Consider the following 23225-nt stretch of genomic DNA (forward strand, 5'->3'; position numbering starts at 1 on the left):
CCTCTGCCATCTGCCTGCGTGTCTACAGCTGCACCCCAGGCTCTACCTAGCGGCTCACTTGTGCCCGAAAGGCTGAAGATCTGAATTAATAAAGATCATCAGCTTTCTTGGCTTGTAACAAACTATCTGCAGCAACAGTTTTTTTTTTTTTTTTTTAACGCTTCCAAAGAGAACTTCCTGGTAAGGAGCCAAACACGTCACACAAAAGGAAACGACAAAACAGGAAAGCAAGTACTGTTGTTTGGATGGGGGCTCCCAGACATGCCATGCCAACCGTGTCCCACGTCCCCTGTGCTGTGGTTACCTGCTGTGTCACCTGCTGGACTCTGGGGAGGGAGAGTGGCTGCATCTGGGCCCCTTTGGGAGCCGAGCCCGCTGCCTGGACCAACACCCTCTACAAGGGAAGGAGAGAGGACATTTAGGCTCATCATACGTGAGTCCTGAAAACAAATATAGGTCACAGCCGGCGTGACTGTGCCTGCTGCCGCTTAATGGAAACGTATGTGGGGGGGTGGCGGTAAGAAGAAAGAGGGCACACACATGCCCCCAGCAGCTTTGTCTCCTTGGGGTCTGTAGTCATCAGGGTGACGTGGGCTGAGAACTGGGTGCCAGCCACACCGCCTCCCCCGGACAGGCTGGGTCACACCCCACCGTGTCTCCTGCCCCCGTTTAAGAAGAAAGGAAGCCCAGAGTGGTCACTGCTAGGTTGCAGTCCCAGCATCTCAGTATTGGAAGTTCTTTAACTCAGACTCAGGCCAGCCCCCTCCTGGGCTCCATGGCTGCTCTCTGGGCCCCTGGGCCATCTTCCTAGAATGGCTTTGTCACTTTGCTGGAGAACTGGTTGAACGGACAAAGCTAGGAAAGTGGGAAGGATCAAATGCACTCCCGAGGGGAGGGAGGAATAGGAGGGATTTGTTTCTGTGGGCCTGGGGCTTCAGAAGTCGTGGACTGTGATTCTGTGACTGGCCTCGTGGACCCTATGCATCACCAGGTGCAGTAATTCTGCAGGGCTTGGTCTCATGAACACCACTGCACTAAGAATTCAACACACTTAGCCCTCCGTGAACTCACCCCCAAAGACACAGAGAACACAGATGGCACACAGAGATCAACAGGATGGATGGACAAACCCCAAGTGTCCATCCACACAGGGGAACATCACTCAGCCAGGAAAAGGAGAGAAGCCCAACTCTCCACACAGTGTTAATGGACCCTGAGGACATGACGCTCAGTGAGAGAAGCAGGCACAGAAGCACACACCGTGTGTGATTCTATCTACGGGAAATGTCCAGAGCAGACTGATCCGCAGGGACAGAGTGGATTTCTGGTTGCCAGGGGTTGGGGGTGAGGGACGGAGGGTCATTGCTAATGGGGAGGGGGTTTCTATTTGGGAGGATGAAGATGTCCTTGAACTAGCCAGAAGTGGAGGTTGCAAGACACTGTGAATGTCTAAAACGCCGCTAAATTGTTCACCTTAAAATGGCAAATCTTGTGTTGTGTGAATTTCACCTCAAATAGATAAATAAGAATTTTGTGGACTTACAGGCACACACTCCAAAGTTGAGGCATCCAATATGGAAGATAATAGCTGTGTATCTCTGTGGCCGTTGACATTGACTTTGATTTAAATGAACTGCAAGTTTCAGTTTCTCTGCAGCCCTGGGCTAGCTGGGCTGGCGGCGGGACACTCCCACTGTGCTGGGGAGTTCTGCTGGACGGCGCGGGACTGAGAGGAGAAGTAGGAAGTGAGCATCATGGGATGGAGGGAGCAAGAAAGCCCCTTACTGGGGAGGCACTGGGTGCTCACTCTTCAGGAAGCCTGCAGGCGAGGCAGGTGCCCAAGGGGTGGGGGATGCAGCCACTGATGCTGGGCTGGGGGGCTGGACCCATCTCCAGCAGGGACGGGAGCCCTGGAGCCTGGGATGGACATGGAGCTGCAGGGCAGAATGCTGGGCCTGTAGTCGCCAGAGGTGGCTAACACCCAGACCTGGGGCACCTGAGACTGGGGCTGGTGAGAGGGACCCCAGGGAACAGGGGGTGGAGGGCCCACGCATCAGATGCGGTGGGCACGGAAACAGTGAGTCCACAGCCACAAGTGATCGCGCCCTCTAGGTACCCGTGCTGGGGTGGCCACAATTCCAAGAAATAAATGCCACACGTGCCCGACTACGTGTGCTAAACTGAATAAGTGGTCTCAGTGTCTATTTACTTGCTTTTGCTGAATTACGGGTTTTATTTTTCTTTTTTGCCAGTACCAATTCTTTCTGTCCCGCTCCTAATTTTCAGATTTGTAAATCATAGATAGTGGGCCTCTGCACGTGTCCACGACTTCTGGTCTGTTCCATTACCTTCAGTTTCACGTGGAATTATGTTTATGTCTACTTTCTGGTGTATTCCAAACTACTGCAGAAATCTAGGAGTTGGGAGAACCTTGATGAGATGAGAACTTGTGAAAATTCTCCACAAGTTTGAAAGAATATGCCACTTCTAATGCTAGGTTCGATTATGAACCAATCCTAAGACCTCACTTCTGCGTAGAAGGCTCACTTCCAAGGTACAAGAAAAAACTGCCGCTAGCAGATGAGAATGAAGTCGATCAGAGTCCAAGAAGGGCTGTGGTTCTGAGTTTGGATCATTTCACCAATTCCTTGGTGGGGCCTTTTAAAACAAACGGTGAAAAAGCCAGATAACATGGGAAGAGGGAGGAACATGAGGGTGCATTTCAACAGCAGCAGCCGTGGAGCTGAGAAGTCAATTCAGAATAGAGATGCCAGGCTCTGCAGATTTAAATGTTTTCTGAAACCGTGGTGGATGTGTCCACCCTGGCTGCACTGGTTTTTCCAGGGCTGCCTAAGCAACAGGCGGGCTGATCTGTTACCTGCGGGGAGGCTGTCACTGGCTGGGCCACGGGCGCCTGGGCAGCCGCCGACGAACACAAAGCCACGGAAGCCGGGGAATCCGATCCACTCTCTGAGTTCTGCATGCTCAGGTCTAAAGAGAGGCGGAGAGAGAGTGAGGGGAGGGCAGAGAGAGAGTGAGGGGGGCAGGGCTGCCATCGCGAAGCCTGGAGAGGTGATGGACAAGGTAGTGAGTGAGTGGCAATGACCAGGTTCAAATGCGAGGATCCTGGGCAGACGAGGTAAGTAAGAGGCAGGGGGAGAAAGGCTTCGCAATCATTTCATAAGAAGAGAGAAGGGAGGTGCAGGAGGTATTTTTTCCAACAGAAACCTGAAAAAATAGCCCAGCAGGAATTCCTGAAGGACAGGTGTGGGACAATGGCACCAATCTCATCAAGCTCGACTATTTTCAAGGGTTCATGCAATTTTTAAACCATTTATGGAGAAAATTAAAAGCGCTTGTTGGATGTTTGCCATCTGGGGAGCTACCACACCCCACTATAAGCGCATCTCTTAGGGCAGGGTGTCCTCTTGGCACCGTGGCCAGCGAGCAGGTGTCAGTGAGCGGGCCAGTGAGCAGGAGGCCTGTGGGACCTCCTGGGCCAGGTGTGGAGTGGAACAGCACCCCTGCGCCCCCAGTCATCACAACCACAGATGTCCCCGGATACCAATCCGTCCCTTTGGGGGCGGATTCAACACCAGCGAGAAAAAAGGTGACGGCAGAGGAAAGAATTGGCACCTTCCTTTGGGCTGGAGAAAAATCCTCAGGCATTTCAGCAATAAGAAAAGGTGCATTTTGTTCCTCTGCCCATGAGAAAGTGTAAAAGTATTGATATATTTCTCTGCAGCCAGGTGCAGACATCTCTCAAATGGGTCGTTTAAAAATTCTCTACCAAAAAATTCATGTAACCGCAGCACAAAGTGGCAGATGAGATTCACTCCAGGAAAATACTGAAAGGCAAACTCTCTACATTAAAAAAAATTTTTTTTGGCCACACAGCAGGGCATGTGGGATCTTGACTCCCCAGCCAGGGATTGAACCCATGCGTCCTGCAGTGGAAGCGTGGAGTCTCAACCACTGGACTGCCAGGGAAATTCCTCTCTTTACTTTTTAACAAACACTGGCTAGCTTCAAGCTTCAAGAAGCAGATCAGCAACTGCAGACAGGGGAGATGGCTTTGTGGCCGCACACAGCTGTCTCATCTCTGTCTTGTCCCCTACCGGCCACGGCTCTAAGCATGTCCTCCCACGAGTCTGGGCTCCCAACTCCCGGGGAGACCTGGACAGCATGGCACACACCACAGTGCCCAGGACATACTGCCAGAAACTCTGTGTTTCTCTGTAGCCCCAAGAGTCCCACCTCCAATAATAAGTAAATAATTTTTTTAAAGCCTTTTTAAAAAATTCAAAGAAAAACTGATAATAGATTGAAACAATTTGCCTAAGGGAAGCAGAAAGGTGTGCATGTGTGTGTGTTTGGATCTGAGAGTGCTGGCTAAATTCCATCTTCACTGACTATCCCAGGCCCCTCCCTCCCACCCCCGGTGCCTTTGGTACCACAGGAACCATTTGATGCACTGTGGCCGTGCCTTGGCATTTTTCTATTTCCTGTGACCTTGACTCAGTTCTCACCACCAGAGGTCCCCAGATCCATACAATGACGGCTGCTTCATGTGCTCTTTGCCTCTTTTGGAGGAGGAAGAGGAGAAGAAGGGAGAGAGAGGGATGAAGGGGGAGGAGGAAGAGGAGGGAGAGGAGAAGGAGACTGTGAATTTCCAATCTGTATTTGCTGGGTCTCCAACTTTCTCTCCTTCCTGACGAAACTCACTTTTGGAATTATTCTATGGGAATTTGCCTAACTTGTGGTCTTATATTCACGGTTTTCTCTGACCATTTAGCCAGTCAGTTACCCACTCTGTACCATTGTGTCCCCATCTGAAGCCAGGAAGTGGGTAACTTCAGTGGCACTAGGGGGAAAGTGATGCAAACTCTCCATGAAATGAATCCACGAGTGAGAAAGTGAGGAGGCTGACTTCACTGAGACCAGTTCCTTGGTCCATAGTTGAGTCTTACGGAGACAAGGAGAGGCTGTGAGTGAGTGGGATAGATGGCAGGCCCATGCTCTGCTTACTGTGGCCAGAATGCACTTTCCAGAATGTGAGTTAGTCTAACACACTCCTGACCAGGATGCACTATCTCATACTGTATGGCGTTTAGTGAAAAAGTTGGCTTAAAACTCAACATTCAAAAAACTAAGATCATGGCACCTGGTCTCATCACTTCATGGCAAATAGTTGGGGAAACAATGGAAACAGGGACAGACTTTATTTTCTTGGGCTCCAAAATCACTGCAGGTGGTGACTGTAGCTATGGAATTAAAAGACGCTTACTCCTTGGAAGAAAAGCTATGATAAATTTGGATGGTGTATTAAAAAGCAGAGACATCACTTTGCTGACAAAGGTCTGAATAGTCAAAGCTATGGTTTTTCCAGTAGTCATGTATGGATTTGAGAGTTGGACCATAAAGAAGGCTGAGAGCCAAAGAATTGATGATTTTGAACTGTGGTGTTGAAGACTCTTGAGAGTCCATTGGACAGCAAGGAGATCAAACCAGTCAATCCTAAAGAAAATCAATCCTGAATATTCATTGGAAGGACGGATGCTGAGGATGAAGCGCCAATACTTCGGCCACCTGATGCAAAGAGCCGACTCATGGGAAAAGACCCTGATGCTGGGAAAGATTGAAGGCAGGAGGAGAAGAGGATGACAGAGGATGAGACGGTTGGATGGCATCACTGACTCAATGGACATGAGTTTGAACAAGCTTCGGGAGATGGTGAAGAACAGGGAAGCCTGGTGTGCTGCAGTCCGTGGGGTCGCAGAGTTTGACATGACTGATTGAGTGAACAACAGCAACAAATGTCATTCAGACCAGAGTCAGCAGACTTAAGTCCCAAGTGGGACTTATGGGCCCACCTGATCTCTGTTACAACTACTAGACTTTGCCATCATAGCATAGGAGCAACCACGGCTGACACATGAATGAATGATCTTGGCAGGATTCTGATAAAACCATTTATAGAAACAGGGGATGGGCCATGGTTGTTGGTAACTGATCCACATAATTTGGGTTTGATAAAGTGGTGTGGTTTTGGAAGACGTAGAAAAATTACACTGTCTTGATTTGAAGCCTGAGGCCCACAGGCCTTCCATCCAGCACCTTGTTTCTGAGGCCACATCTCACCAACATGACAGGACCTGGGGGGACCCCAGAGGGTGACTCATATTGGGAGAAGGGTGAAGTTGGTGACATTTAAAGACAAACGGAAATATCAGACACTGGTTAAATGCCAACCGTGGTCTTCTTGAAGCTTGATGCTGCTGCTGCATGCTCAGTCATGTCCGACTCTTTATGACCCCATGAGTTATAGCCCGCCAGGCTCCTCTGTCCATGGGATTTCCCAGGCAAGAATACTGGAGTGGGTTGGCATTTCCTTCTCCAGGGGATCTTCCTGACCCAGGGATCAAACCCGCATCTCCTGCACTGGCAGGTGGATTCTTTACCACTGTGCCAGCTATCCTGAAGTTTATGAAGCCACAAAGAAGGCTGATTCGTTGAATGCCAGAACCCTAAAAGCCAGGGGTAGCCCTTAAAACTCAGGATGGGCAATTGGGCACAGCTCACTTTTGGGGGGCTGTAGTGTGTTGAAGGGTGTCCCCCCAAATTCATGTCCTCCTGGAGTCTCAGGATGTGAACTTATTTGGAAACAGTGCCCCTGCAGATGTACAGAAGGGAAGCATGGAAAGGAGATCACAGGGATGAGGGGGGGCCCAAATCCAGTGATAGCGTCTTAGAAAAGGACACACAGGGAAGAAGGCCATGCGACGGTGGAGGCAGAGACGGGTGATGCGGCTACAAACCGAGGATGCCGAGGCCCTTAGAATTGGAGGAGGCAGGGAGGAGCCTCCCCTAGAGCGATCATGGCCCTGTCGACACTCTCTGGTCTCCCGAACTGCAAGAGGATTGTTTTTTGGTTGTTTCAAGCCACCCAGTTTGTGGTACTTTGAATGGCATCCCTGGGAAACCCACACAGGGGTCTCCTTATGGTCCACCCCGTGAGGTGCTGGGGTCCTGCTTTGGTCCCAGGCACATTGTATCAGGCAGCTGATACACATTTAGCAAATGAATGAACACCAGTAATGCCTCAGTACTACATCTGACACTGAATGATAAAAACTTACAGATAGCATTTCAGATAGTAAGAGTCTATGATGGCACTTTATGAAGCAGATAATGATACATGGAATTATTATTTCAAGAGACAGTACAGTTGGGAAATACAAAGAGGTTCATAGAGGTTTCAGAAAAAGTACAAACCACCTGGTTATTTCAGGGGTACCTAGGACTCTCCTGGGAAGGATAATGACTCTTTGAGACCAAATTCTCTGCTCCCTCAATTCATCCTTTGACACTGGGATCAGAGACAGAATGACAGATGCCTGGTGGGTCAGTCTGGCTGCTCCTGTATATGAAGACACAACATGCCCATCTGCAGAGAGTGTGATACCCTTCCTTTCCCACCTAAGATCACCAAGGTTGTAGGTTGCACATAAGCTGATCCAGTTTCCTGCAAAAATGTTTTATTTGGGTCCATTAATCAAGGGCTCTTAGGACATCAAACTTTAGGGTTTTTAAAACATGGTTTTTCAAAGGCATGCAAAAGAAACACTGGCTTTCAGTAATGGAGCAGCAAATTGGCTGGATTAAACCTGCAGAAAACAACTACAAAATCTGGGCAAATTATTATTTTTTTAAAGCAACTATTTAGACACTGGAGGGTGACCAAAGCAGGGGGCACTGCCAGGGACCCCGCCCTTGGAAGACCACTGTCACAGATCAGACTGCCTGGGGACTCTGGCTTTCGCTGGGGGGTAAATCCCCTGTGCAGGAATGCTTGGGTGGCAGAAAGCAGCACCCTGGGCATCTTGAAGTGTCAAAGGAGAGAGTTCACAATGTTGGGGGGAATCTTGGAAGACGGAGAGCCACAGAGAGGGTGAACCCCCAAATCTGACTACATAGTACACCAAAATCTTTAGCCAATTGGCTAAAAACCACACATGTGGAGGAGACATGGGGGTCTTGGAGAAAACCCGGCAGTTCAAAGATGAAAATGCTAGGAGAAGATTTCAGCTGCTACTTACTGCAGGAGGGCAGTTTAAGTCCAGCCAAGTTAAAGGACATCAGGGGGACATGGCAGAATCCAGAGATTCTGTAACATATCATTCATGGTGTCCAGGAACCAATAAAGACCATGAGCTATGAGAAAAAATAGGAAATTGTGATTCATACCCAAGAGAAACAAAAATGAGAAATCAATTACAACCAAACTAAGATAATCCTGCTGTTGCTGATGAAGCATACATACTGTATGACTCCAGCGATATGACATTGTGGAAAAGGAAAACTACGGAGACAGTAAAAGATCAGTGGTTGCCAGGAGTTGGTGGAAGGTGGAATAGATAGGAGGAGAGAGGGTTTTTAGAGCAGTGAAAATACTCTGTGGCTTCTTCAGTGGCGCAGCAGTAAAGAATCTGCCTGCCAGTGCAGGAGACACAGGTTCGATCCCTGGGTCAGGGAGATCCCCTCGAGAAGGGAATAGCACTCCACTCCAGGATTCTTGCCTGGGAAATCCCATGGACAGAGGAGTCTAGCGGGCTACAGTCCATGGGGTCGCAAAAGAATGGGGCATGACTGAGTGACTAAACAACACCACCAGAAACACTCTGTAGGATACTATACATTTGTCCAAACCCATTGAAAGTACACCACCAAGAGGGAATCCTAGTATAAAGCATGGACTTTGGTTAATAATGATCTGTTAGTGTTAGTTGCTCAGTCATGTCTGACTCTGGACTTTAGCCTGCCAGGCTCCTCTGTCCATAGGATTCTCCAGGCAAGAATACTGGAGTGAGTTGCCATTCTCTTCTCCAGGGGATCATCTCAAAACTAGGGATCAAACCTGGGTCTCTGGCATTGCAGGCAGATTCATTACCGTCTGAGCCCCATGATGTGTTAGTATACGTATACTATCAGCTGCAACAAATGGACCATCTGGTGAGGGATGTTGCTAATGGGGGAGGCTATGCAGGTGTGAAAGCAGAGAGTATACACAAAATTTCTGTGCCTTCCTTTCAATTTTGCTGTGAACCTAAAACTGCTCTTTAAAAAATCTAGGAATAAAAAGACTGACAACCTTCTATTTAAAAATTGACATGACAAGAATGAAAGAGAAAAGAAAAGGAAAAAAACACAGATTGCCAATGCCAGGACTGGGATGAGATCTAGCACTACAAATCTCACAGAAATTAAAATGATAAAATGGAACTATTATGAACAACTTTAGCCAATACATTTAACAATTTAGATCAAACAAGCACTGTTTTGAAAAACACAACAAACCCAAACTGACCAAGATGAAATAGAAAATGTGCAGTCAGGGCTTCCCTGGTGGTCCTGTGGTTAAGAATCTGCCTTGCAATGCAGGGGAGAACCAGTTCGACCCCTCACCGGGAAGATCCCACATGCTGTGGGGCAACTGAGCCTGTGCATCACAACAACTGAAGCCCATGCTCCACAACTACTGAAGCCCGTGAACCATAGAGCCTGTGCGCCACAGCAAGAGAAGCCACAGCAACGAGAAGCTACTAGAGAAAGCCCTCACACAGCAATGAAGACCCAGCACAGAGAAAAATAAAAATTAAACATAAATAAGAGATAAGTTCTTAAAAAAGAAAATACATGGTCATACAAAGAAATTGAATACATTATTGAAAACCTCCCTACAAAGAAAAGTCCAGGCTCAAACAGTGTCACTTGTGAATGCTATCTAACACCATAAAGGGAATTAATACACAAATTCCACCAGAAAATAGAGAAAGTAATACTTAACAACTCTTTTCATGAGGTCAGCAAAGTCCTGATACCAAAATTTGATAAAAAAAATTATAAGAAAAGTATTTAGACCATTATCTCTCATGAGCACACTTACAAAAATCATAATAAAAATAATAAATCAAATCTAGAAATATATAACCAATATAGCCCATACTTACATTGTCGATTGACTTTTCTGATGGTGCCCCAGCTCTCTTCCTTCTCAGCTGATTTTTGACAAAGGTGTCAAGACAATTCAACAGAGAAAGGAAGTCTCTTAAACAAATGATATATCCACATGGGAAGAAGAAAACAAATGAACTTCGACCCCTGCCTCACACCATTCACAAAAATGATTTTGAGTTAGATCACAGACTTATACATAAAAGTTAAAACATGATACATTAGATTTCACAAAAATTTTAAACTTCTGCTCATTAAAGATTTCATCAAGAGCTCAAATTGTTAAGTCCCAGTCTAGGAGAAAATATTTGCAAAAATTGTATCTGACAAAGGGCTTTTATCCACAATACATAAAAAGCTCCCTACAACTCAATAAGAAGAAGACAATCTAATGGGCAAAAGACTTGGACAGGCACTTCATAAAGGTATACAGATGCCCCATAAGTATATGAAATAGTATTTAACATTGATAGTCACTAGGGAAATGCAAATAAAAACCACAATGAGAGGCCACGAAACACTCAACGACTAGAATGGCTAAAATAAAAATTTGACAACCAATGTTGTGAGCGCATGCAGAAACTGTAACTCTCATACACTTGTGGGGATGTCAAATGATATCACCACATTGGGGAAAAGGTTTGGTAGTTTTCTAGTAAGTTCAACCTACCCTTTAAGGCAAAATTCTTCTCCTGGATGTTTATCCAAGAGAAATGGAAACATATGTCTTCAAAAAACTAGCACATTCACAGCAGTTTTATAGCCAAAAGGAAGAAAAAATCCAAATGTCCATCAGAAGAATGAATCGGAAACTGCAGATTGTGGTAAATTAAAGATGCAGAGCATAATCTCTCAAGCAACCACTGAATACACACAAACATGGACACACACAAACACAGCCAAAAAGCCTATGGGGAAAGCAAGTCACCAATAGAGAAGTATGAACTGTTGATAACACGTGGGTGAATCTCAGACTCATTACACTGAGCGAAAGAAGATGGATCCGAAAGAGCATGTTCATAATGCAGACTGGCTAATTAATACAGACTGGCTAATTAATACAAGGTTAAAGAAGAGTCAGAGGAATGTGGGCGCCGGGTCTGAGAAGGGACAGGGGAACTTTGAGAGGGGTGGATGGACACGTTCTCTATGTGTCAGGACATGTATTACATGGAAAATCCACCTGCTTAAACTGGACAGCTAAAGATTTCCATATTTATTGTCTGTAATTTTTTTTTTGATTTGGCCCGTTTTTAAAGTTTTTATTGAATTTATTACAACGTTGCTTCAGTTTTATGTTTTGGTCTTTTTGGCCACAAGGCATGTGGGATGTGGGATCGTAGCTCCCTGACCAGGGATTGAACCTACTTTCCTGAATTGGAAGGTGAAGTCTTAATTACTGGACCACCAGGGAAGCCCCTATGGTCTGTAAATCTTAACCTATAAAAACCTTTACTAGCGAGTGGAGGGTGGGGAGGGGGTGTTTGTGCAGGGGACACAAAATGTAGAGTGCTGATGACTGTGGAGGCTGCTGGTGGCTACTTGGAGTTCATTACCTGCATGTTTCCCCCTCTATTTGCCAGAAGTGATGGGACCAGATGCCAGGATCTTAGTTTTCTGAATGTTGAGTTTTAAACCAACTTTTTCACTCTCCTTTTTCATTTTCATCAAGAAGCTCTTTAGTTTTTCTTTGCTTTCTGCCATAAGGGTGGTGTCATCTGTATGTGGAGATCCAACCTGTCGATCCTAAAGGAAATCAATTTCCTGAATATTCATTGGAAGGACTGATGCTGAAGCTGAAACTCCAATACTTTGGCCATTTAATGCAAAGAACTGACTCATTGGAAAAGACCCTGATGCTGGGAAAGATTGAAGGCAGGAGGAGAAGGGGATGACAGAGGATGAGATGGCTGGATGGCATCACTGATGCAATGGACATAAGTTTGAGTAGGCTCTGGGAGTTGGTGATAGACAGGGAAGCCTGGGGTGCTGCAGTCCATGGGGTTGCAAAGAGTCGGACACGACTGAGTGACTGAGCTGAACTGATCCTGATCCTGCATGTGGATTTTGTTGATGCTTGAAAATTCCATAACAGAAAGTGAAACCAGAAACACTCATCCTGCTATTAGTTTTCAGCCACAAGGAACGAATGTTGGCTCCTGTCTTTCTCCACAGCGCTGGTGCTGAGTTGGCAGCCTGTGAAGAGGGGACCAGCAGTTTCAGGGGTCCTTCTGGAAGGTGTGAGGCAGGATCAGGGTGATTGACCCGCCCCCAGGGGCTGTGGGAAGGTAGCCAGCCTCGAGGACAAGGCCAGCAGACACCACACACAATGTGAAGTCCTCTGCATTTCCATTTTCCTGCTCACCTGGGTCAGGCTCATGGGTGACTGCAATCAACTTGGGTGGCTGAGCATCTGCTTTGAACTTGAACTTGTGATCAGAACTAGGAGTCATTCCATTGCGTCTTCCTGCTTGTTCTACCTCACGTACTCGTCCTCTCTCCTGTTCTTCTTCCCCAGGCCAGGACTCAAGCCTTCTTTCTCTGACGGCTTTCCGTCTTCGGCCGCTCCCTGGAACAGGACCCGTGGCCCAGCCTGGCCAGGTTGGCCCAGAGCTCTGTGTGGCTCAGAGACACGCCCAGTGTGTTGTTTATAAGCCGAGCATGGTCCCTTTGTCGTGTGCTCCCAGATAAGGGCAGGCTTGAGAAAGTGGGAACACGAAGGGCCATGGGCGCAGCATTCCCCTCCTGGGCCGGCCTGGCGTTTAGAATGCATGTCTGACCTGCTGGAGACGCTGCCCAGAAACACCGCCAGTGGGAACAGGGGCGAGGGTTCCTGAGCATCTGTGAGGGGACCCAGTAGAGACCCACCGTCAGCAGCCCTGGATCAGGGCCTCGATGAATGAATCTGCCCGGGCACAAAGGGAAGAGGCTTCTGTTGACAGGAAAATACTCTGGTTACCCAGCAACCAGTAATGACAGGAAAGGAAATGTAGAAAAAGCTGAGGGCAATTTCTGGGCCCGGTTCCTAGCCTGGTGCTGACTCACCACGACCTGAAGCAATGGCCTTTCTATTCCTGCTCCTCCCTGAAGCAGAGGGATCACCTGCCTTGCATGGGTCTCTCGACATTTAGGAAGCTGCTTGTCATCTCTGGGTAATTAGGGGAGAGCAGCCTGCTGGGTTTTGGTTACCTTTGTTCTGAATGGCCAATTAACTTCCACTCTGGGGCTTCCCTTGTGGCTCAGCTGGTAAAGAATCTGCCTGCAATGCGGGAGCCCTGGGTTTGATCCCTGGGTTGGGAAGATCCCCTGGAGAAGGGAAAGACTACCCACTCTAGAATTCTGGCCTGGAGAATTCCATGGACTGTATAGTCCATGGGGTCGCAAAGAGTTAGACATGACTGAGCAACTTTCACTTCACTGGAGAGTCGCAGACCTTTTACTCTTACTTTGGGGAGAGACATGTGGCCTCTGCTGGTATTTGGTGGCATTCGATGGCACCTGGGTTCATAAGCAATTCATGTCTTCCCTATGGACGAGAAGCCACAAGTCCAGAATGTTCTCAAGAGCACGGGTTGTCTCGCACCCCGGGGTCTGGCTTGACACTTGTGTTGACATTCGCAGAGTTGTTACGGGGACCAGAAGCATCAGGTCACTTTGCCGCTCATGGATCCCCTCCGGTCTGAGGCCAGGTCTGGGGAGCAAGCCGTGTGGGGTCTACTTTCTCAACTGGCCCTGCTGGTGTGTGGCCCCTGCTGTGGGATGGTTACTCAGCGGAGATCCATATACTTGCAGAACGAAACGCCCCTCTCCTCTTTGCTGAAAAGTGGATCCTATAACACTGTATCAAGGAGATCAAACCAGTCAATCCTAAGGGAAACCAACTCTGAATATTGGAAGGGTTGATGCTGAAGCTGAAGCTCCAATACTTTGGCTACCTGATGAGAAGAGCTGACTCATTGGAAAAGACCTTCTGGGAAAGATTGAGAGCAAAAGAAGGGGGCAAAAGAGGATGAGATGGCTGGGTGGCATCACTGACTCAATGGACGTGAGTTTGAGCAAACTCCGGGAAAATAGTGAAGGACAGGGAAACTTGGTGTGCTGCAGTTTGTGGGGTTGAAAAGAGTCGGACAATATTCAGTGACTGAACAACAACATAATCATCCATGAAGGTGGAAATTACATCCTTTCTATCTTTGGCCCTCCCAGCCCCCTTCCCTCAGTAGGCACTGATGCAGGGTCCCCACTGTGGGTAATCGGCAGGTCATTCTCTGTGAGGGGCTGGCCCAGGCACTGTGGGTGCTGGTGGTACCTCTGGCCCCCACCCACCAGATACCAGGAGTGCCTCTCCCACCCAAGCATCCCTGGGGCGGGGGACAGGGTTGCTTTGCTGGAGCAGCAGCGTCCTCAGGGACTGTGCAGCCTCTGGGACATGAGACAGACAAATGGTGCTTGAGAACGACAGACTCAAAGACAGGTTGAGAATAGGGACAATGACAGAGCGGGCCCTGCGGTGACCCGGGCCCCAAACAGTTGAAATCCTGCCAGATGAGGGGCACAGAGTGAGGGGGGAAAACAACTGGACCCTTTAAAATCTACCCACTCTTTCTAAGCACCATAATTTCAACTCACATCAAGGGTGACCCATCATTGGCCTAAACCTTTCGGATGCCCTGGCATTCCTCAGTCAATTCTCAGTTTTTTTTTTTGTTTGTTTGTTTTTCCTTTTGCAGCCATAGACTCTGAGGGATCAGAATTGGCTCTGAGTCGCTCTGGAATGAAGTATCTTCAGAATTCAAATTCCTTTTTCTTTTGGTCAGAACTGGGCTTCTGTTGCTGTTTTCGTGACGGGAGCCAAGCCATCCCTCTTCCTCCAGCAGAGACAGGATCAGGCCCCAGCCCTTGAAACTGGCCATTGGAGGCCTCTAAGCATGATGCCAGGGTGGGAGGCAGGCAGGTGCTCAGCCGGTCGCAGGGGTCGGAGTCGCGTGGGACATGCCCCTCCGAACTCCAAGGACCATGACCTTCCCCCACATTGTAATGGGACGACGCTGTCTCACTTTCCTTCTAAACAGACATGATTTGACTGAATGTAAAAGTTGTCCAGACTTAGGTACGGTTACCTCATCTGGGATGTGGTCTGATTTTAGCTGCCACTGAAAACGTCACAGATTCAGGGGAAAACGTGAATCAAAAACCCATCAGCCTGGGGCTTCCCTGGTGGTCCAAGGTCTAAGACTCTGTGCTCCCAATGCAGGGGGCCCGGGTATGACCCCTGGTCAGGGAACTAGATCCCGCATGCTCCAACTAAGACCCCCTCATGCCATAACTAAGATCTAGCACAGCCAAGAACAAACAAACAAACAAAAAACCACACCAGCCTGCCCTGACATTCTCATCCAGCAAGTGTGCTTCTGGAAAGCACTCTAATTCCATCCCCTCATAGTAATCACTTAAACTGCATGAGACCTGGGTTCCAGGGAATTCCCCCCTGGTTGGGCAGGAGGAGGCCCCCCCAAAATTCAGCACATCAGCCACTTATCTGTCCCAGGAGGGGGGTTGCTGAGAAGTGTCATCTGCTCACCCAGGTACACATGCACCCACAACAGACACACACACGCATACACACATGTATACCCATACACAAGAACCAACACACATTGGCATACCTGTGTATAGACACATGCACACACAGAAGCACATAGAGCACACAGATACACAAATACATATACATGTGTACACACACATATACCCCCCACAGGCTAACGTGAGAAAACTGGAGGCAAACACTCATAAGACACTGTTGCCATTTTCTTCCTCTGGATGTTTCTACTGAACTGAGGGTTGACTGGATCCCCTGGCTCAGGAGGGAGAAACAAATGATCCTTATAGTAAGAGGAGGGGACTCCTATGTGTACGTGTTTGCACTTGCAGTTAGTTCTCTCTGCAGAGAAGTTCCTCATCCTGGGGTTCTGCTCTGAACTGTACCTCCGTCACCCTACTGGTGACACAACCTCTCCATCCCAGATCTAGGCCCCGCCTCCAGCGCGTCATCTACCCGCCCCCCACATCCTCCTGCATCCAGCCCGGATCCCAGCCTGCTGTTTCTACCCCTCTCTTGCTGGTCAGCTCCAAGGTGTTTACTCTGGCCCATGGGGCTGGGTCACTCCTGGAAGTGAGGCTGTTCCGTGCCCTGTGGGTACCAAGCGGCATCCCCAGGCCCCATCCCCCTTTGAGGCCAGGAACACCTCCCCAGCCACAACATCCGTAAGTGTGGAGACATCCCCCAGGGTCCCCTGGGTGGGGGTGGGGGGGTGAAGCCAGCTGGGATGAGAGGAACTGCCCGTGTTTCCTGGAACTGTTCATAAATCACAACCTTGTTTTCTACACAATCCCAGGAGCCGCCTCTGCGCATTCAAAGTTTGAGAAGAGCTGCTTGCGAGGGTGTCTCGGCCTCAGCACTAGTGACTTTGCGGGCCCAACATCCTCCATAGAGGGCGGTTCTGGGTGCTGTAGAGCAGCCTCCGTGTTCCCCACGCATTCGATGCCAGTAACACCCCCAGTCGTGATGACCACAGACGTCCTCAGACATTGCCCAGTGTCCCCTCGAGGCAGGGTCATCCCCCAGGAGACTCCCTGGTCTGAGGCCACAACCTCGCTAAGCATGGCATTTCCACACCCACCACACACCCTTCTGGGTGCCGGGGGCCTCACATCTGCCTCCTATCATGCAGCTGTGCATGTTAGAAAACAAAGTCTGGGTCTTAGTCATCCTTGAGGACCCCTCCCAGCCCCTAGCATGTTGCCCACGATGGGTGACCCCCCAGACGTGGTTTGGAGTGAGCTGGTGCACGGGGACCCCTCACAGCTGTTGAGGGCTGCCTGACTGCCCTGTCTGCCTCCGCTGAGCCGGCCACCGGCTCTGCCTCCCACTGGCCATGCCTCCCACTGGCCAGGGTCCTGGCCCTGGGTTCCGGGACACAGTGCTATCGGCATCCTGCTTTTGTATTTGGGCAGGTGTGGAAGGCATTGAGTTAACTCATCCCCTTTTGAGTGCCCCCCACAAGAGGGGCACAGAGGAGGGAGCAGGAGGGGGAGGGGGGAGGATGATGAGGGCCAGGCCAGGCACTGCTTCCTGGACCAGCATCTTCTGGGTCTGAGCCGGTGACAACCCAGCCCAGTATAGGGCTACCTGGTGCCACCACTTCCTGCCCCCCTCAGTGTCCCAGAGACAGCTAGCGACCATGGGTGATGAGCAGCACCTCTGTGACAGATTCAGGCCCAGAGAGGCTGGCTGGCATTACCCCCATGACAGCACACCCAGGACCTTCCAAGTCACCCCCAACTTCCCACTGGTCATCACCTCACTCCGGGATTTAAAAAGCAGAGAAACAGACTACCTAAAAATGGAGAATGTCTCCTTGACGTGAGAGCAGGGGAGGAGCCCTTAAAAACTCCAAGCACCCTAACTCTATCCTCCAAAGGAGGAAGGGCTACTTCACCCAAAGATGTGAGGTGCCCAAGCTGCCAGGCCTGCTATGTGGGGGTGGGGTGGGGAGAATGTCCATGGGAATTTTATTAAATGATCAATTTAAAAGAAAAGTTTAAAATTAGGGACTTCCCTGGCAGTCCAATCCTGGAGAAGGGAGTGGCTACCCACTTCAGTATTCTTGCCTGGAGAATTTCACAGACAGAGGAGCCTGGAGAGCTACAGTCCATGGGGTTGCAAATAGTCGGACATGACTAAGCAACTATCACAGTGCTTAAAAGAAAAGCTTAAAATTAGAGACTTCTCTGGTGGTCCAATGATTAAGACTTGGCCTTCCAATGCAAGAGGAGTGGGGTCAATCCCTGGTGGGGAAGCTAAGATCCCACATGCTTCTGGGCCAAAAATCAGAATGTAAACAACAGAGGTAATATTGTAACAAATTCAATAAAGACTTTAAATAAATGATTGACATAAAAAAATCTTAATAAATAAATAAAATCAGGCTGTGCTGTGCTCGGTCGTATCCGACTCTTTGTAACCTCTTGGACTGTAGCCCGCCAGGCTCCTCTCTCCAGGGAATTTCCCAGGCAAGAATATTGGAGCGGGTTGCCATTCCCTTCTCCAGGGGATCTTCCCAACCCAGGGATCTAACCTGGGTCTCTTGCACTGCAGGTGGATTCTTTACCACTAGTGCCACCTGGGAAGCCCCCAGATCAGGCTACAACTCCTGAAAGATGACTTTCCTAAACTGGGACCGCATCTGAAACAATTTTCCGGAATGCAGAGCAGCGTTTCTTTTGGACGAATTTATATTCCTCAGTATGTAACGATCTACAATTCTCCTGCTGAAGGAACAATTGTGTGTTCTAATTAATCTTTGGGGTAATCTTTATGTAAGTCAGAACTTACTCATCTTGATTCCAGCAACGTTTGACCTAATTGGATATGTATGTATCTTTTTAAATTTATTTGTCTATGCTGAGTCTTAGTTGCAGCATGTGGGATCTAGTTCCCTGACTAGGGATCGAACTTGGGACCCCTGCTTTAAGAGAGGAGTCTTAGCCACTGAACCACAAGGGAAGTCTCATAACTAGATCTTGATTACATCTAATAGGGATGACATCTAACAAGATTTTTTTTAACAGCTTGCTTTATTTGTTTCAGAACACAAATGACATCCCGTGATAAGTTTTGGCTGCAAAACAACGTCGGGAAATGTGTTCAGATACGTTACACTGTCCTAAGACCCGAGCTGAAATGCTGACACGAAGGTGCAGAGTGTGTTCTGGGGGCTTCAGCCAGAATCGCCCGCCAGAGAGAAACACAACAACAACAACACAAAGAAACACAAATCTGCGCGACTCGGCAAGTCTCCCTGCAAGGGCTGCTCTACTGACCGCGGGCTGCTGCGTTCTCACACGGGTGGCAGTCGTGGGGTGGCGGCGGCCTTCGTCAGACAGCCCGCACTCAGATGAACAAGGCAGGATCAAGTCCCCACCAAAAACCTGCCCTGGCTAACATTTCTCAATTTATAGCCCTGGTTGGTGGGCGGGCGGTGGTGCAGGGAGGAGGGAAAGAGATGTGTCACCGGCTTTGAATGAAGTTCATGGGCAGTGTTTACCTCAGCAACCGAGCCCAGTAAACAAGCGTTCTCTCTGCTGGGGAGTGACACTGTTTTGATCAAAAGCCACCCTGTGCAAAGTGGCTGCAAAGCGCCCCTCAACAGGGTGAGGATCTGGTGGGAACATCCTGCTTCTTTTTTTCTAAAAGAATCTTTCTTGGCATATAGTTGATTTACAATGTTGTGCTAGTTTCTGCTGTACCGCAAAATGAGTCAGTTATACGCACACATGTATCCACTCCTTTTTAGAGTCTTTTCCCATATAGGTCATTACAGAGCACTGAGTAGAGTTCCCTGTGCTATACAGCAGGTCTTTATTAGTTATCTATTTTATATACAGTCGTGTGTATATGTTAATCTCAATCTCCTAATTTCCCTCCCACTCTTCCTCCCTGGTAACCATAAATGTGTTTTCCACATCTGTGACTATTTGTTTTGTAAATGAGTTCACTTGTACCATTTTTTTTTTTTTTAGGTTCCACATATAAGCAATGCCATAAGCATAATGTACATGCTCCCCTGAGGGTCACCTGCATTCCCAAATTCTTAAGAGGAATATTGAAGAACCAGAAGGTTCAGGGTTCAGTTTCCATCACCAGCCACCCTGACATGTGACTGTCTTTACGAGTGAGTTGTCAGGGGTCTAAGCCTGGCTTTTCTGATATTTTGGAGCAACAGGAATAAAAACTTTATGCTGAAAAATGACAAAGGAGTTGAAGTTTATCAAGGACCTAAGATAAGTAGGCTAGATGGGTAAAGATTTTTATAAACACAAGAAATTAGATCAAAAAAGATATTCGACAGAAGACTGAAATAAGTCTCCAGCTGAGAAAAGTCTAGGAAATATTCAAGGGACTGAAAGTTCCTTTGTTTTTTTTTTCTCCCAACTGCTCCTCCTGGTTTACATGGATGAGATACCAGTGTGACAATACACTTTCTTCTAAGTCAACCCTCGGTGGACCCACGTCTACCTGTGGTGGCAGATCAAACTCAAACAGTTTCACCAGGGAAAAATATATGCAGATGTTCAGTTAAAACCTGGAGTCCGCAGTCCTGGCACTGTTTGCCGGCCCTCATTGTTTGCTGAGTAACAACGGTTGCCAGGGGCGACGCCGTCCACTCCCGTCTCCAAGAGCCTGTTGCTGGGCAACTGCGAGAATACTTCCCAAACCAAACAATGTCATCCCAGAGCAATCCCCTCTATCTCACATTAACCAGATCTAAAAAAAAACCCTCCCAAATATGTAATCTATTATTTTCAGAAGCCCAAAGAGAAAGGCAAATAATCTCCTCTCTATAGTAACCAAGGGGAAAACAGTTTACCATATTTGTTCTGAAATAACAAAACCTAAGAAGGACCAACTTTCTCCGTGGAAAGCATCAGAGGAGGGACTTCTTCAAGCCTTCCTAGTGCTGGGAGGAGAAAGTGCCTTTTTCTCCAAGAGGAAAGAATTTATTTATCACCAAGCCAACAAGGTGGGGTAGCTCGTAACTGCACCCAGGTTTTCTGGGCAGTGATTACAGAAACTGAAACAGCTCGGAGATTCAGCTGTTTGAAAAACACGTAAGAACAGAGAAGTAGATACCTAATTAAAAAGACTTTTGAGAACGTCAAGTGCGTAAGAAATAAGTGCAAAGGAAACCATGGACTTGGCACTAGAAACGCATCCTGCGACAGCAGCCTGTGACAGTACGGGGAGAAACTGACAGCATCTGGCAACCTGGTGTCTGCTCTCCCCGCCACCCTCCCAATTCCGCCCCCCCCACCCCCGCTCCCAGAAGGGAAGTCTCCTGGAAGAGGAAGCTAGGCCACACTGGGGCCCCCAGATGGCAGGAAGCACAGGGACACACAGGGAGAGGCCACAGGGAGGTCCCTAGTGTTGGCCAATCTTGACCCACAGAGAAAGCCAGCTGAACTCAAAGTCAGAGAGCTCCAGCTTGGTGGAGCAGTGCAGGCTGTGCCTGGGCCCCTGGGGGCTCTGGACCAGGAAAAGGGAGAGGGGGCAGCCCCCAGGCTTACAAAGGGATTGTGGGGTTCTAAGCTATGGTCTGATTTTAGGGGGAGCGCAGCCAATGATCTTCAAACACATTTACTGAATGGGGAGCACGTGGCTCCAGCCACAAGGGTCAACATTTCAGATGATCAAAGCACACGACACTAAGAGACTGGTGCATAATTAAAGCTCTTGCTTGGGGCCTGGCCCATGGTACACAGAACCTTTGTCTTAAAACAGCATCCAGGAGTCGCTCCTAGGATAGATGGATGCGTGTCCTTGAGAAGAAAGGAAGGTGGATTCCCATGTTGTTAAGACTCTGAACCTGGGCTTCAGGGAGACCAGGAATTCCAGGTCAAACTCTTGGGCCATTTACCCAGGGCTAAGCAGTGATGTGGAGTGGTCATCATGCCGATCTCTAGTTCTGGGGTTGCCAGGGGACAGTGCCCAGTCTGCCTGGACTCCCCATCTGGAGGGAAGCTCTGCCATGCAGGTGTGAGGACCCCAAACCCCCTCTCCAGAAAGAGGATGGACACGGGCATCCTAGTTGCATTATTCATTGATTTGAACCAAAATCCATTTACTGACTGCTCAGCCTGGGCAGGCATCGCCCAGGAATCAAAGCAGACCAAATTCCCTTCCCTCGTGGAGTTTATGTTCTAGTAGGCAATGGGGGGACAGGGGAGAGAGACTGTAAACAAAATGAGCAAGATAAATATATACTATGTCAGGTAGTGACAGATTCCAAGGGGCAAATGGGGCAGAGTTGCGGCTGTGGGGTGGGGGGAGAAGGGGTTGCAGCTTTTAAAGGGCTCTCATATGCCTTCCTGAAAAGACTGATTACAGAGATGAGGAACGGGAGGGGCAGAGCCATTCAGGTATTTTTGGGAAGAGCATTCCTTTGAAGGGAACAGCCAGTGCAAAGGTCCTGAGGTGGGATCATACTTGCCCAGTGACTAGTGCTGAGGGAACCAGATGAGCAGGAAAGAGCCACACAGACCATCACATGGGCTCTGGTTTTCACTTTGGGTGAAATCCAAGCGACCAAAGAGTTTCAGCCCAGGAATGACCTGATTTGACTTGTGTTTTAACCAGGTTCCTCTAGTTACAGGGTTGAGAGTGGGTGAAGAAGAAAAAGGGTAGAGGCAGAGACTGCAGTTAATAGGTGAATGTGGTCATGCAGGTGAGAGACGATCATGTGGCCCAGGCTGGGTGACAGCAGCAGAGGGGTGCCAGTCAGACTCTGGATAAACACAGCAGGTGGAGTCAGCAGGATTTGCTTACAGGCCGGATGCAGAGTGTGGGAGAAAGAAGTCAAGAGTGTCTTAAAGATTTTTTTGCAATTAAAAGGATGAGAATAGGAAAACTGAAACAGAAGCAAGCCTGGGGTGCAGCCAGGAGTTGATTTTTAAAGGTGTGAGAGGTGAGAGGCTCAGACATCTGAGTTGGAATACTGAGATATTCAGGTGGATAGATAAGTAAAGGTTTGCGAGGCAAGAGTAAGCTGGAGTCATCGTGGACAGATGACATGGGCTGGGGCCAGCAGTGTATAGATGATCTATTTTAAGCCACGAGACTGGCTGAGCTCATAAGGGGAGAACAGAGAAGAGACCCAGAGCCAGGCTCTCCATCATTTAGAGATCCTGAAAGAGAGGGACTCCAGCAAAAGAGCCTGAAAAGAGGAGGACATAGAAGTACGAGCAAGTGGTATCCTGAGCACCAAGGGAATTGGGGCCTGGGAAATGACCACTGGACTCAGTGAGGCAGAGGTCACTGTGACTCTGACAGAGCAGTTTCAGGGGAGTGGTGAGGCCAAAAGGAACAGAGATTGGGCCAGGTTAAGGAGAGACCAACAGTTATGGAACCAGAGACCCAGGAACAGACAAGATTTGTCAGGACTCTCTACTAGAAAGAGGAAGAGAGGGACGGTGTGGCAGCTGAGAGAGGGTTTCTGTAAGCAACAGCAGGTGTGTGTCATGATGGGCAGGATCAAACAAGAGGGACTGACTTGGGAGGGAGGTGAGAATTGCTGGCAGCTTGTCCATGTACAGATAGGACAGGAACAAAAGTCCTGCAGGAAAGAGGAGGGGCTGGCCAGAGATAGGTGCAT

The 23225-nt window shown here is 48.6% G+C and overlaps 1 protein-coding gene and 1 long non-coding RNA gene across 4 annotated transcripts in view; one reads left to right on the forward strand and one right to left on the reverse strand.

Annotated features, from left to right (window-relative positions):
- RFX2 (regulatory factor X2) overlaps positions 1 to 23225 on the reverse strand; it is a 94905-nt gene that overhangs the window by 43223 nt on the left and 28457 nt on the right. For 2 of the 3 annotated variants that reach the window (XM_044948020.2, XM_044948018.2), the window contains exons 2-3: positions 2879 to 2991; positions 305 to 394 (exon numbers count right to left, since the gene is read on the reverse strand). In XM_044948020.2, the coding sequence (XP_044803955.2) occupies positions 305 to 394; positions 2879 to 2983 (195 nt within the window). In that variant the 5' untranslated portion in view covers positions 2984 to 2991. The remainder of the gene's footprint in view (positions 1 to 304; positions 395 to 2878; positions 2992 to 23225) is intronic. The other variant, XM_044948019.2, reaches the window with a different exon arrangement.
- On the forward strand, positions 16147 to 18992 carry LOC112586967. The gene is made up of 3 exons (XR_003111501.3): positions 16147 to 16278; positions 18173 to 18319; positions 18665 to 18992. It is a non-coding gene; the product is annotated as an uncharacterized LOC112586967 (long non-coding RNA).

This window comes from Bubalus bubalis, chromosome 9 (assembly GCF_019923935.1).
Source record: "Bubalus bubalis isolate 160015118507 breed Murrah chromosome 9, NDDB_SH_1, whole genome shotgun sequence".
NCBI lineage: Eukaryota > Metazoa > Chordata > Mammalia > Artiodactyla > Bovidae > Bubalus > Bubalus bubalis.